The 16,263-nt window shown below is 40.5% G+C and overlaps 1 protein-coding gene across 3 annotated transcripts in view; it reads right to left on the reverse strand.

Annotated features, from left to right (window-relative positions):
- The window catches only part of SNX25 (sorting nexin 25), an 87,607-nt gene that overhangs the window by 5,158 nt on the left and 66,186 nt on the right, over positions 1–16,263 (reverse strand). For all 3 annotated transcript variants that reach the window (XM_065836309.2, XM_065836310.2, XM_071807630.1), the window contains 5 exons: positions 12,814–12,945; positions 6,931–7,071; positions 6,224–6,337; positions 5,612–5,776; positions 807–924 (listed from right to left, as the gene is read on the reverse strand). In XM_065836309.2, the coding sequence (XP_065692381.1) occupies positions 807–924; positions 5,612–5,776; positions 6,224–6,337; positions 6,931–7,071; positions 12,814–12,945 (670 nt within the window). The remainder of the gene's footprint in view (positions 1–806; positions 925–5,611; positions 5,777–6,223; positions 6,338–6,930; positions 7,072–12,813; positions 12,946–16,263) is intronic.

The raw sequence follows: 16,263 nt of genomic DNA on the forward strand, positions 1-16,263 counted from the left end.
TTGTGCACACAGCAGCAGCATTAAGATTCTGAAAACACGTTCACTCAAATAAACCAAGCAGTTAGCTTTTCAATACAAATAAAGGAAACAAGTGTGCCTCCTAGCAATTACTGGTTCTTTCATGCTGTTCACCATCAGCACAAGAAAGTCTATATTTGGGAGATACATCTGCCATTTTTGGAAGGTGCTGCATTTTGTAATAGTTACCCTGTAAATAATTTTATAGGGCATCAAGTGTGCCTGCACATTCAAATAGAAACAAAAATTGTTTTCTTTATTACCATCATTCAGTTACGTAAAGGAGGAAAAGAAAAATCTGGTACTGAGAGACACCAGAATTCTAGCATCTTCCCCATTATACAAATTTTAGAACTAAAATGCATATATATTACGCTTAAAATGGACATTAAAATTATGTTGCTTTGTCAATGATATGTTCTATGATAACATCGTCTTTCCTTCCTCATAATTCATACATTCTAACACGCAGCCTATTTACAGAAAACATGCTTTTGTACTTCTGTTTTTTCCAGATTTTTTTAAATGAAAAACTTACGAATACTGCATGTAAATGCTCTCTACTAACAGTTACATTTTTATTGCCATGTTCTACTGGACTTGAACTTTTGAATAAAAGCTCTAAAGTTATGAGCTACTGAAGAACAACTCTGTTCCAAACAAACTCGCTATAATAAATTGCAAGAACATTTCCACTTATTGAAATAGCAGAAAAATCCAAATTACAAAGTGCCCCAGATTTCTTGGCCAATGGATTCCACTAGCAAATAAGCAGGTTTGCAGCTTACTTCCTCGCAGCTCAAAAATCTCTCCAATCAGCATGAAACACGGTTCAGCAAGAGAGTCCCTTTTCCCATCCATCTCCTCTCCATAGTCCGACAGGTCACTATCCTCTTCTGTTTCTTCCTGGGAAGAGACACAATATGGATATGCGCTGCAGTTCCCCATCCTGATTCCAGAATGGACTTAGGTATTGCCACACTCTCAGGAAAGGGCACTGGAGCCAAAAACTCTGCTGCTGGCAGGATCTGGCAAATGGGAACATCACCAGGCAGTTTGCAAAGGGACTGCACCTCCCACCAGACAAGAGCTGGAAGGAGGAGGTGGCACTCAGAAGCGTTTGTGATTGCAAAGCTTCCTCTGACACAACACCCAGGAAGGACATGCGGGATGGGGAGTGAGCCAGCTGGAGCTGTTTTCAATGCGAGCAGTGAGGAAGAAAGGGGGAGAATCTGGTTATGGCACAGGGAGCAGCAAGTAGGTGTCTCCCCTGGAGAGCAGACTGTGCTCAGCAGGATCAGGCACCAGCCAGCTGTCCTTGCAGTAAAGCCAGGAACCCAGCCTGGCAGCAGAAGAGGAACTGGCCACTGCAAAGACAAGCACCATTAATGAGTACCAGTCACAGGCAGAAACATCACGTGGTGGTACTTAGTGACCTGAGGATACCCAGGCTTGGGACACTGAAGGGAGTTACTCAGAACAGACCCACAGGAGAAGAATGGGTTGAACCACCTCAGTTCTGGTGGTACCATTTATTCAAGAATGAAGCGCAGACAACAGGTTGTTTCTCAGTATTGTCAAGAACTGCTTCAGCATCAGGACTACACCACTGAGCATTACTCGTGGCAGCCAGCACATCCCTTTGCTTTCCTGGACCTTCCCCCGCCCACCAGTGCTTAGAGCAAAGCCACAGTGAGGGAGACTCAACCCTCACTGAGGCCGGTGCAATGTCCCAGTCTGCTTCATGGATGGTCACAATGGCAAGCGGACAAATTTTCTTTGTTCAGCCCTGGCTTTCAAATAAATCAGTCATCTCTTCGTTATCATTCCATAATCTAATGTTGTTTTCTCCCCATCTCACCAGCTGGACTGGAAAACCATGGCTCTACTTCTCTTGCATTATTTTGGTGTCTTTCTTGGCCTTATTCTTATGGTCACAATCTTTAAAGTCATCCCTTGCCCATCACTTGATCCCTGCTATACAGAGAGTACCCTACAGTATCTCAGCTCTACATCAGTTTGCCCTACTCCTTCCTCACAGCCTCCAAATCCCATCTAAAGCACATCATTGACTTTGGGTACATTTTCAGCCCCTGAATCTTCTCTAGGCATGGCACTGCAGAGTAGTCTATAAATAAATAACGCCACAGCGTTGCATATTCCAACACTTACAGATCCTGTAGCCCTCACTCCCTGTGTCACATTTGGCATTTTCTCCAGCACTGCTCGAGATGTTGCTTCTCTCCTCATAACCAGAAAAACAAAAGAAAAAACCTTGCTGCACTGAAGTGCACTGTTAGACGTTCATGCAGATTGCTGTTTACTGACTTCCACAGCTTGATGAGTCCCCAGCTTTTAAAAGCTTCTCCTAATGCTAGGCTAAAGCTGTGACCAAGGGCAGGGAACAAAAAGCCACGCTATACTGACAAGAAATGCCACACAAGGAAACCACAAATCATGACCCATCTTACCACACAGGCACACAAATTCACTGATGATGAACACAGTTTTCTCCAGGGACAGAGTCTAGAGCAAACTTCCTCTGGTCAACAGGCTTCTTGGCCCTTCATCATTGTAATTATTCAAGAAATAAGGTTTTATTTAATTATTCACAGTAGATATCATTCCATATTTTCATTAAGCACTTCAGCAACAGAACAGAAAACTGAATTTGCAGGTGAGCTTCCTGAATGTGTAGTTGAGCCCACAAGGTGCAGTTTGATAAAGTCGAATGCAAAGCAGCAATAACTCACCGTGCGAATGCAGGAAATGGAACAATTGATATTGATAATGCTACAGAAAAATATCACAGGGCCATACTGCTGTGGAAAAGGCAAGTGTCATACCATGATGTTTAAGCATTAACATAATTTCTATGACATACATATATAGATATAAAAGTTATTTTCATCCATGGGAATAGGAAAACCTAGTGGGAGTCTCTTGTTTCAAATTTTAGTCACCACATTTCTGAGAAAAACACGGATCATCAGATAAGCCCAGAGAAAACCATAAGAACTAAATAAAACACAACCTAACAAAAATTAGGAGACATTGGGACTGCTCAGTTTAAGAAATAAAAGAATAAAAGACAAAAGGAAAGTAGTGACTCCTGATAACTGAGATGATCCTAACCCGAACTGTTCTGCGTTTGCTGCAGACAGGGCAAGAGCTTGCTGGCTAAAGGAGGAAGATTCAGGTTAGACAGTAAGGAAAGGTTTCTAACCACAAAGATAGCTGAGAAGTGGGATATGCTGCCTTGCTCAGCTGGAGCACATGGGATACCAGAGACTTAAAAACACATTAGACAAATGCGTGCCAAGAATTTTGCCAGTACAGTTGAGTCTACGTGGAGCAGGAGAGTAAACCCAACAAACTCTCTGAGGTCTCTGCTCTATTTTTCTGCTGTTCAGTGAATCCCCCGTCGTTTAGAAAATGCAATCAGAAGTGTAAATTATTACACCTCAGTACATTTTCATTAACACTTCATAAACCTAAAAGCCCTTCCTCTAGACGATATCAGCTACATTTTTTCCTCTGATTTGGTTTTGGTCTTGAGAGCTAATAAGTATGTTCTGAAGCTAGCCCCGTCTAAGCAGCTGTATAGAAGAGATCTGAAATCACTGCAGTATCAAATCCTGAAAATAGCTCTCAAGAGTTAATGTTGTTGCTCTAATGCATATTTGAAAAACGTGAGATGAGAGGTAAAAGGTGAAGAGAGAGCTGTATGAGAGGATTCCCCTCCACAAAGTCCAAAATACGAACTAAACCAGGAATTCTTAGTTACAAAGAGGACACAATTGTAACAGCTTTGTAATGCCTGGTTTAACAGAACTAACTCCATTAATGACCTTGTACCAAATGATTTAACCCTAGTTTAACTGCTTTAGTAAATTATCCAAAATGCTGTCACTGGGCAAGATCAAACTGATCTAAAGCTCACACTGAAAGACAAGGGTAAACGACAAAAATTAGAGCTGATCCCAGACCACCTCACAATTCCGCTCCTTCCATTTAATTTTATAATTATTTTTAAACTAGGACAAACATTTGCCATACTGATTCAGAGTCTAACAGTTTCCTCTTCTCCTTCCATCTGTATTCTGTTGTCTCACCTTATGTTTAAGCTTAGGAAAGAAAGGGAGAGGAGTGGGAAGGCAAATGTGAACCAGGACGGTCTTTGCATTTGCACAGTGCCTGGCATAATACAGTCCAGCCAAAATGAAGCTCCTGGTCCCACAAGTAACAAGTAAGAAATAGTACTAAATTTAAACTAAGAAGCTATGTTCCAACCCCTCTGCTGCCACATTCTCTGGGCAATTTTGCTGTGCTTCCTTCAGTTTTTCAGTACCAGTTCATTCATTTCTGCTTAATTTCTTTGTTCTCTCTCCTTTCTTACACTTATTACAAACTCCCTTTCCTTCTCCCATATTTCCTAACTATCTTCTCCTACGCACTCACATAATACAATACATATATGTGCAGCCTGGCTTTTTTCTCAAGTATGTTTTTCAATTAAATAGCAAAATACGAATAGCTTCAATGGTTTATGCTTTTATGCTACTTCTACCTAAGAGTCACTTTCGTGAACACACTATTTTTAGAACTGCAGTACTTCTATCACAGTGTAAAATCAGTTTCTCAAACTTTCTGTGAATTTATTAGCCTGAAAAGAGACACATGCATTCAGCATCTAGGTCCAAATACAGTGCACTTTCAAAAATGAAAATACACGGGATTTTCTTAATTCCATGAGACGCAAGACCGCCTTTTTGCCCATTAATCAGCTAGAACTGCACAAGTTCTCCAAACCCCATTTATCCCACAGAAGACCCATTCGCTGCAGACAACTACAGCATGTAAGAAAAGAATTATTTCATATAATGTATAATTAAAAAGGGGAATAGTCACAGCTCCTTGGAGGCTGCATATCTGCAGCATGAATGACACAGAACAGGGAGCCATGGAATTGTGGTCACATTTAGCCAATGAGCTATTTTAGTCATTAATCTATTCTTCACTGCATTGTGAAAGACAACGGCTTTTTATGGCTTAGTATCAAATTTTCCAACTGGTTTGCCCACATGGGCTCCCACCTGTATCTGCAAATTCCCTTAGTGAGCCTGTATCATTTTCTGACATTCTTTGTCAAAACTGGCTTTGCTTCAGAAGTTGTCCAGAAATTATTAAGGACACACAGCTGTTGCCTGCCAAGAGAAGCTTCCTAAGAAATCATTATTTTTATCTGTTAAAAACCCTCAGAAATATGCATGTCAAGAGCGCAAAAAGTAGGAAATTCTGCTATAAAAAATAAGCAATCCCACATGGACTGCAATTTTTTTAGTTATGATATGTTACACATTTGCCTATATATATTGAGAAAAGAGCAGGAAACTTTTTTTATTAATAAACACCTTTTAAATTTGTAGACAGTTTTTACTTCTGACTCTTTGTTCACTTACAGTAAATTAAAAATGACCTTCGGAAATGCCTTCCAATATTACCTGCCATTCAAATGCAATATATTAATGGCTCTCCCTGCTTAGTTTGGATAAGTAATTGAATTTGAGATGATTGATTTTCTACCACTTACCTCCTGATGAGAAAACAAATCACCAGGAAGTCGTTCTAGAAATGAGGAGAGTGAAAAAGATGACTTCTTTCCTTGCACATCAATAACTTTGAGGTGCTCTGGGGAAGGGCTCAGGAAGGCGTAAAGTGCTTCACTCTGGCAGAGTCTTTCATCAGAGAGCAGTTTCTGTGAAAGAAAAATAATAACACAAACAACACATCAATTAAGTATTTCTTGTTAAGGAACAAGATGTGTCATGCCATCCAATAAAACTGATTAAGACTTGGCTCAGAGGTAGAGCGAGAAAAAACCCCTCGTGTCTCACAAAGATACTTTAAGAAGCTAGTTCGTTCTTTCTAAATTTAAAAGTTTTAATTTGTAATAAATTTGTTGTGAAGTGTTATAGTTAAAAGTAGCAGAGGCTTAAATTTACTTACCACTAGAGCAATGGTTACTATCAGCCAAACTTAACTCCAGGCCTCTTAGACAACTTTGACATTTATAGCGTCAAACTTTATATCTGACCTATTTATTCTAGGCTCTCTCTTTAGTCAATAGAGGGAAAACATCCACTCCAGATGAACAATTCAATTCTCTTGTTTAGACGTGTTGCTTTTGTCTTGGTTTTCTTACCTGCAGGAAGTTATTAAGCTGGTTCTTGGATTTCTCCATGAATTTCTGGTCTACAGATTTGAAGGGCAGCTTGCTGAGGGAAGGCAACTGAACTTTCTTTAATGATGGAAAACACTGTGTAGGAGAAAGGAGAGCTCACTTAACATACATGTGCAGAAAAACACAGGTGCTTCAGAATGGAAATGAAAATGCTCCTTTGTAAGCCCACCTCCCTTCCACACCCCTCTCAGCACCTCGAAAAAAAACAAACCTTTGCTTACCCAGTATGGGCTGACACATCTAAATCCCTTCCCTTCACACCACCATCATTATCTATCCCTTATCCGAGAGGTTAAAGCACTGTAAAAGGAAACCTTCCCTGTCCCCAAAAGCTGTCTTTTCTAATACCTCCCTGGAAGCCAGAGACAAAATCTAGTTTTTAAAGCAGGCTGTTGCATGACAGTGCAGAGCACATACCATTTTGACATTGGGTCAGTCCATTAAAACAGTAATTATTAAGGAAAAAAAAAAAAGTAACAAGTTCTATAAGCATCTGGTAAGAGGACAGAAAGACAAATATAGAAAACTAGCTCTAAAAGGTTATAATCAAAAGGCTGGCACACAAACTGGCAATATTAATGTTTTTATCTGGTTTTCCCCTCTCCAAGCATCATTCTGACAAATATTAGCAATTTGCATCTACTCCCTCCCCTAACTGAGACTCGTACCTCACTGAGTTTCCGGTGCAGGTTTTGAAACTCACTGAGCTTCCTGGGAACGGTCCAGTTCTTAGTTTCAGCTCCACCAACTTCTTGTAAACTCACCATGACAGAGTAGCAGGGCACTTGTTCTCCATTCTCTTCTAAAACCTTGTGGGGAAGAAACCAACAGACAAGGTATTACCTACTTTGGAAGCAAACAGTGGAGCATTTGGGCTGACAGGTGACTGGCTTGCAAATTCAGTTGTCATCACTGTCCCATGCTTCTCCTGCAGTTTGAAGGCTACGGATGGAGCAACACTCTTAATGGACTAAATTTTACCCCAAATGCTCTGTCAGTCCCGAATCAGTGCCCCAGCCACTATTACACTTCACAATGCTGTCCACCAGCAATCAAATCTCTCTGACATATCTTTCAGGTTTTAAGGCACCTACGGCACAGCTTCCTGCTTGCTTACCAGTACTGCATCTCTCTCACCTGTGTTTTCCTGACTGTTCTCCCACTGTTCCCATCCTTCTTCCCCAGTGCTGGTACTCGGGCTCACCTACAAGCTGGGCACAGCAGCTCCAGTTTCAGAGCGACTTCTCTGCTCACTTGAGCTGCTCTGCATGCACAGAACATGCGCTACCCACGTGGCATTTATTTCTGAGGGGCTCGCAACTTTACAAAAATACTAATAAATCAACACCAGCCAGACGAAGGGCGAGCGACTAACCACATCGTGCAAGTGGGATGGGAAAGGTACAGCAAAGAAGTGATTTTTCTCGAGACAACACCAGCAGTGTGACCATATTCTTTCTTAATTTGATTAGCCACCCAGAATTTCACCCTTATGCCCTAATGATAACAGATTTTTATTTATTTTAATGAGACAGCTAAATAGATTATGAAAGGCAAATAAGGGACATGCATAAAATACACAGCTTTTTTTGGCTAAGTCAAACTCTCAAATACATGGTTTAATATATATGCAAATAACACAAAGGTAATTATAAAATACCGCTCTCGCACAATCTTTTTGAGGAAAGTAATAATTTGTAAGTTTTTGGGACTTTTTTTTTAAAGAATATTTAAGTAATCAAATTACAGGAAAAATAAACTTTAAAATTCATATAATTATGACACATTTTCTGAGAAGCCTGTAAGGGTCTGACAACACTTAATGCTAGTGACAGATAATTTGACAAGCAGCTGCATCACCACCGTAAAAGAGACACAGCTAAATGTATTTTCATATTTTATGGCTGTTCAGGTCTGTATGTACATGGATAATATTCCCTGCACTGCACTCCTCCTGAAGCTCCACATGGACCACAGGGAAACCCAATCTGAGGCCTGGGTTTCACATCTCTCTCTCAAAAGAAAGCTGCAGCAGCATCTGGACAGAATATAAAGCACCAGTTTGAACAGCTGAAAACGTGCCTGGTCCCCAGCTCAGCTGTTTGGGGAACTGCCTTTCTCCTGCTGCAAAAAGAGATGCCTGAATAGCCTCAAAAACGTAGGTTAGAGGGACCTGGCACAGAGCAACTGGGATCTCCTGGGACAGGCCCTGTCTGCCCCACGCTAGATTGGATTTGTGTTTGTAGGTGACACAAACATCTCCTGGCAGCTGCTTCTGAACACTGGGAGATCAGAGCTGAAAATGCTGATTTGAATCACCTACATTACACATTTGTCCCCAGGGCAGGGATTTGCATGTGTGTAGGATCACCTGAACTGGAACTGTCAGGAGAAAGTCATCCCCCTGGGAGCACAATCTCAAAATGGGAGGACGTAGTACTCCTGCTGCTTCCAAGTTAGCATCCATGTGCAAAATAATTTAAATTCTAATTACTAGGTGGAAACACATTACAAATTCCTTCAAATAACCTCATATAAATATCTGAAAGTCTTCAGGATCTCCTAAAGAATGCAAAAGTTTTCACCAACTTAAGTATTTTTCAAAATTCATGAGTCAACCGGAAAACACAGAAAAATGGGATGTTGGGAGGTTTTCTAAACCAGGAGATCTCATCCTTTGCTGTAACAGGCACCATCTCACGCAACTGCTATCCTGACTTAATTCAAACTTGTCAAACAATTTTTATTCCATCCTTGTTACACTAAATGTCAGGTCTAGACCCTCACCCTGGTCCCTGGAAGCTTCCTTTCAATTTCTAAACTCATTTCCCCATTTGTTCCAGCAACTCTTCACCCCTCCCTTTTGTTTACCCTTATCAATGTGTTTCTATAAACAGTCTTATTCCTCTGTTTCTCCCTTTTGCTAAGCTAAGCAAACGAAAGTGCTTTCACAATCACTTCTCATGGGAGAAGTTCCTCATTCAACCCATTTAAGTCCACCCTTCTCAAACACATTGGCCCAGCACCTGCAGAGCAACTGTAACACTTCCCCATCTCAAATAGGAACTCCTTCCTGATGTATTCCAGGGCCGTATTTGCCTTTTCCACACCTGCAGCCCACTGGAGAGGAACCGCATATCTGGCTGGAAGCAGCAGGAACGCTGGTGGCTTCTCAGAAGCTGCTCCAGTGGGTCACAGCAAAGCTCCTGCAGAAGGCCGAACCTCACACACCATGCTGTGAAATTTCATCGTACTTCTAAGAATCCCATCCTAAAAATTATCCAGTGCTTTGAGAACCATCCTAACCCTCTTCCAGCTCTGCTTCTTCATGAGCATAAACTTAGTGTTTGCACTCTGGTTTGGTTTTCCCAGTCCAAATGTCCTGTGACCATCTCAGCCCTGTCTCACAGCGCTGGCATGGGCTCTCAGAATTAGCCCCTAGGATGTCATTTCCACAAGGCTTCTCCTCAGCCCTTTTCTAAGCCCCTTTCCTCAGCTTACACAGGAGCCTTTCAGGTTATTTGCTGCTAATTACCTGGCAAGGACAGAATCAGCCCTCAAGTACTCAAAGGGGCTTAAGGCTATTGGGGCTTTTTGCACTGGCAGCAACTCCATGGCCTCAAGACAACCTAAAGATGAATTATTTCAGAATTTGATGTCTACCAGTATGCCACAGACACCTAGTCCACAAAGGGTAAAGATTTCTACCTTCTTTATATGAGGCACAAAGCTCCGAAGCAGATAGTGATATAAAGAAGAATGCTGACACACCTACATCCATTAATAAAAACTGTAAGGCATATGCCAAACATGAGCACCTCTTACCTGGGTGTGTGCTGTGCTAACAGTAAGAAACATTCAATGAAATATTGCAAAAACAAACGAGGAACAAATATTATTAAATACTTTCCAGGAGAAGCTAAAGCTATTAGCTACAGCAAGTAAAATGTAAACTTAACATTTGCCAGAACTGTAACTATAGTTCAATAAAGTAACAAGCTGCCACAGAAAGCCCTTGAATCACCTGTTAGAAGCACTAAAGGCTGGCCCAGACATCCATCAGGAACTATTAAACATTAATAAAAATTAGGCCAGCCATTAAGCCAGTGAAGACCTGCATGATTCACCAGAAACTTCTTCCAGCCGAAGCAGCTCTCTAAAAGAGCCCAACCAAGCTGTGCAGCAGTGAAACTGGGGCTAACCAGACTGCTCTTAAAAAAAAAGGTCCCACAGAAGTCTCTTTTAAACAGAAGGGCCATGCAGAAGGTGTATCGGGCACACCCTTTTCTGCAATTCACAGGAAGCTAATTTTATTAACTTCCACTGACCACAAACATCCTGAATTCCAGCATATTTAAATGAGTAGGACAAACTATTTTTTCACCTTATTCAAATCTACAACCTCCATTCCTTATGAAAGTAATAGATTTTTAAAAAGACATTCTGCTCTGAAACAGAGGAGGTAGAACAGCTGCTACAATATGAAAAGATACAAGTCCAAAACCACTAAAGCAAGTAGAACAGGTTAGGTTATGTAGCTGTAATTTTTACATCTCCTGGCATGGGGGGAATATGCCTGTCATGGGCAAACGACTCACAGAAATAGATTTGTTATCATGGGTCCCCTAACCCTGCATGTTCCTACTGTCTTTTTCCACCTTCTTCCACTCAGCCAAAACACTGAGTCTCCAAAGATGTTTTATCAGAAATATCAGTTACAGAAAGATACCTGTAGGTTATTCCATTTACACTGTTGTTTTTTGTGGGTTTTATATATATATATATATATATTCCACACCCACACACAGCTAGTGCACTTACATGATTCAAAACTGTAGAGACTGAGAGATTCAAGCTAAGAGAGTACAAACAACAGTTTGGACACACAGCTTTTTCCCCAAGTTTAAAGTAATTCTAGGTTTTTATGCATTATCTATTAACTGGTTTAGTAAATCAGTTTAAAAGCTTGAAGACATGCTATTACACTTTCAGCTCAAATCCTATGGCAAAATTTACTTTTACTAAGCTTTTCTGTGAAAAACATAGGCCCACTAGGTTTTTCTCTCTCTGAAATCACAGAGCTACAAGCCAGGATTAGCAACAGCATCTTTTGCAGCTAGGAAGACAATGTCACCTCCTCATGCCTCCCCAAATCAACAACGGCAGCCAGAACATTCCCGAGCAATTAACTAACATGGATAACTACAGCACTGACGTTTTCTCCAGCCTACCCTTTGAAGCACAGAGCTGCAAACAGCACAACTAATGCAAGCCTACATTTAATTATCTAATCCAGTGCTGTTTACAAGCTATAGTTAAGGCAGCAAGTAATTAGAAGCCTCTCCCAACCTCCCTCTTGCTGAGCCCACACCTGGGGTCTGGTGAGCAGGGAGGCGCTGGGCAGCTGCTGTTCCACAGTCCTGCCGCACACCCACAGCATTGCCGGGTTTCAAAACCAGGCTCCCAAAGCTACAAGAAAGTCTTACCAAGAGCCTCACTGCTCTCAGCTGTGTCACCCGCAAACAGCATTAAACCTAAACCAAACCCAGATGTTTACACATGGGGAATCTGGTTTTAAAAATGGCACCTTAAGGTTTTAACCTGTTGGATTTATTTCTTCTTTTACAGACAATGAGTTTAACTGTTGACAGACCTGCCAAGAGTTCACAAGAGCTCAAGACACAAGTAAATAAATTCAATAGGATGTAATGTTTTTCTCCCAAGAAAAATTACCACAAGGAAACTGCTTATTTAAGTAACATTTTCTTAACAGCACAAGAATGCAAGCCAGTAGCAATCAATTCAATCTTTAATTCTCTGAAGTGATACTGTCAGGAAGATTGTTTATGGAAGGTGTGAGCCCACAGTTACTACGTAACAAGCATTTGTTGGATTCCTTTCATGGCAAATGATAACAGAAAGCCATGGGATGGTAACACTTTGTTTCCATTACAACTTTTTTTACATTCATTCTACAATTGTCTGTTTATGCCCAAACAGAAGAGCAGAACAAGACATAAAAAAAAAAAAAAAAGAAAAAAAAGAAAAATTTAACTTGAATTTAACTTGTCTCTCAACTTACAGATTTAAAGCACTTTCTCTCTGGGTATTCTAGTCCCTTGAAACTGTACTGCCGTTAAGTATAGCAATACAAAACATAAAAAGTTTAAGTAGTGCATCTTGGAGACACAGCAGAGACAACTGCACCCAAGTGTGATAATACGGTAATATAAAAAGAGACAATTCTTATTAAAAACAATGACCCTAAGATAGCAAATTACTCAATGCCAATGCCAGTTCACATACACGTAGGTATTTTTGTAACTCCACTACAACAGTGTCTGAGGACTAGAAATGTTTCTTATGTCTCATAGTAGTCACTGGAGAAACAGAGAAGTTCAGAAGAGGTTGGGGATTCCTTCCTCCCTCAAGCAAATATGAAATATACACAGTGTACACGAAGGTATAAGGAAAGTATATACAGGTTTTTATCCTTCTATTCTTGCAAGTTTGAACTGACCCAGAAGATAAAAAGCCACAAAACCTCATACCTCGCCTGAGACAATGAAGGCTTTCCACATGCCAAGATTCTCACACCACCAGTCTGTTCTTGCAATGTGCAGCTGAAGGTCACTGTGCTCTCTCTCCATCAGAGTAATTTCATCCTTCAGCTTAGAAACAATCTGCAGAGGAAAATGTATCGATTACAGCTCGTAAGAAAAAGCTTGTGTAACACACCTAATTGTGTCTTTAGGGACACTATTCAGAAAGGAGAAAAAGCACAAAAGCAGGGGGAGAAAGAATAATTCACATGAAAAAAAAAATCCAAGTCAGAGAATCTGTGATGCCCCTTATGAACTTGTAGGACACACAGTAATCCTAAAGGTCGACCCTGACACTGAAATAAAAAACAAGTTAGAAGGATATGCTACTACCACACTATCAGCATAAAAGGCACTTTAGACAGGATTATATATTATACATTATATGTTTTATACAAACTTGTAATTGCAATAACTGAAATATGGACTACTGAAGGCCTTACCATTTTCAGATGTACATGACACAACCAAAGAATCTAGGAATAGATTTCATTTCTGTGACTTAGCTACGATAACAATCACTCAGGAAGTTACCACTTAATTCATTTTACTTTTGGAAAGGGAACAATTTATTATTGTGGAAAGCACACATTTAAAAAGATGTTCTCATCAAGACATAGCTCACAGTCATCATTTCATAAAGGAGAAACAGTGAACCTCATCACATCAGCAAAAAATAAGTAAACATAAATACTACCAGCAGACAGTATGACAAGAAAAGGTGGAAGTACACATAAGATGTAACATTAGAAACACAGCAAAAGCAGCTGACACTACTTTTTTTTTAAATTATGATAAGATTTGAGACTTAGTTGTACAACTTGAACCACAAGTGGTATGTCTGACAAAGCTAAAGAAAATCTTTTTCAGAATTTTTGTAAGATGTGAAATATTATCTATATGACAGCTATATAACAACCTTCTAGCATATATCTAACCTTCAGAATAATTTTGTCTTTAATTTTATTTACTGTTGACATACTGTTTTCTCTGCAGTCACCTTCTGTGGACTTCTGTAAGTGGCATCCAGGAACAATCAATAAATACAGAAGAACTGGTAACATTTCATTGTAAGTTAATAGCTGCTATGCTTATAAAACAAATATTGATACTTAATAAGGATACTGGATCCATTTTATTATTCTGTTTTAAGTAAGTATACATTTTCAAAGACAAAGAATATTTTAGGAGAAAAAAAATACAGGGAAAAAAGTCACTACTTTAGAAGAGGTACAATCCCCCTCTCCCCAATAGCTTAAGGTACAGAAAGAATATAACTATTATTTCTCAAGAATGCAAAGGGAACATTCAAGTGTTACATCCATGTAAATGCAACAATATATAAATGTTTAGTTATATAGTATAGTACTTTTCATATCAAAGAAGAGAAATCAAAGCTATAATGCTACAGAAACAAATGCACACCCATTTTTGTTTAGTACTTGTTTTGTACTTCTGTTTTTGCCCATGGTGCGTATTTTAACTGAAAACCCAACTGGTTATAAGAGCACCTCTTACAATTTTTCACAGCGAGTTTTATGTTCACTCCTGGTACAGCTCCTCTGGAAATGCAAAAGATCTCAACAATTAACACAAACCCCTCAAGCTTCCACATAATTCCTGATACAGACAGAGGCGTTTTTCTATTCAGTAAAGTCCCATTTAATTTCAATAATCGTGCCACACAGTTTTGTTTGAAAGTACGGCTTAGAAAGCTAAAGAAAGTGCTCTGGGTGGGGAACATCAAGGTTTCACCTTGCCGCTGAGGATGACAAGATTGGACTCTAGAAGAAATGTGGTCCCTGCACAAGTACTGTGGCTGCACAGGATGGCAGGAGATGTCACAGACTCCAGGGAGACAGACACTGAGCTTCGGGCAGGAGACAGGCACCAAAGGTGGCACCACAGTGACAGACCTCCAAAGGTGAAGCCACCTTCTATGGCAGTGGGCCTTGGACTCCAGAGATGCTGCCTGAGACTGCTTGTAATCTTTTCGCATCATGTTTGCTACTCTTTATATTCCACAAAAAGAACTGAAATAAGACTTCTCCCTACAGAGCATTTCCTTTTAAAACTAGCATCATTCCACAGGCAACTTGAATGAGCAGTTGACTATCTGGCATCTGAGTCACAGAGTCCTAAAGTCACTTCAGATGTACATACATGTTTTGTATGAGTGTCATGGAAAAGGGATTTAAAAAAGAGGAAAAAACAACCCAGGAAAAGCTTGAGGTTAAAAATTCTAATACAAAAATGTGCATTGCATTCATCTTCATATGGCACAAAACTAGAATTTTTAGAAACATTTTTTACTTCATATGACCAAGAACCAAAAATGTTTACCTGCCACATCCACAGGAGAAAAAAATGAAGTCCTTGACACAAGGTGGTATCACACTGTCAACCCTAAGTGTCCATTTAAAAGTTCCACAGGTAAATGCTACTGCAGTAATACATGCAAAGGATACATCTGTGCTTTTACCACACTGAACAGGAGTGTGGTAAAGTTATTTTCTGCCAGCTGAGGCCACACACAGCAAAGCAGCTGTGAGAGGGACACCCCAGAACAGCTGTGGACACATTTCCAGTTGTCCAGTAACCTCTGGCAGCAGGGGGATGTGGAAGGGACAGAGGCAACACAGCCAGCCAGGGTGGCCTCCAACACCACCATCCACATCTTTCTCTTGGACGTAGCTACCTCCAGAGCTGAGGCAGCAGAGAACAAGCAGGGTGGCCACTTCCATCCAGACCAGCACCCTGGCACTCACCGTGAGCAAAGGAACAAATGTACAAAGAATCTGGGTGCTGAGCAATGACTAATGCCCAGGTACATTTTTGCTGTCTCTACCAGGAGGCCGTTTTTAGGGAGACACCTTGACTACTTGATCATCTCACCCACCATCTCCATTTGCAACCAGTCTTATTACAACCAAAAAGCTTGGCCCAACTACATCTGAACAACAGTCATGTAATATCCTTGTTAGCAATGCAAACCAGTTGGCCTAAGCCAAATGCAAATCACTCGCTTCTATCTGAATATGTTCTTATATTGCTTAACGGTTGGAATTTGCAAAAATATATGGTTTTGGTTTTTTTAATCCAAGTTCAGAGAGCTGAAGACTCACACCCCTTAGAATTTTCAGTCTGATGAAAGTGTGCCCTGCAGATTTCTCCTAGCTCCTTACAAAGGAAATCAGCCACTTCTATAGGTATGGGGTTTTTCCCCCCTCCCTGCATTTGAGAAAGCCCATCACAACTGTAGAGATTGTGAAATTGTGCTGTGGTGTTTCAAAGCCAGCAGAGGGAGCAGCAGTTGAGCAGCACAGCCCTGTGCTGCAGTGCTGCAGATGAACAGGGGCACGAAACCATCTGCCTTAAAAAATTATCCAGACACAGGTG

This window comes from Patagioenas fasciata, chromosome 4, assembly GCF_037038585.1.
Source record: "Patagioenas fasciata isolate bPatFas1 chromosome 4, bPatFas1.hap1, whole genome shotgun sequence".
NCBI lineage: Eukaryota > Metazoa > Chordata > Aves > Columbiformes > Columbidae > Patagioenas > Patagioenas fasciata.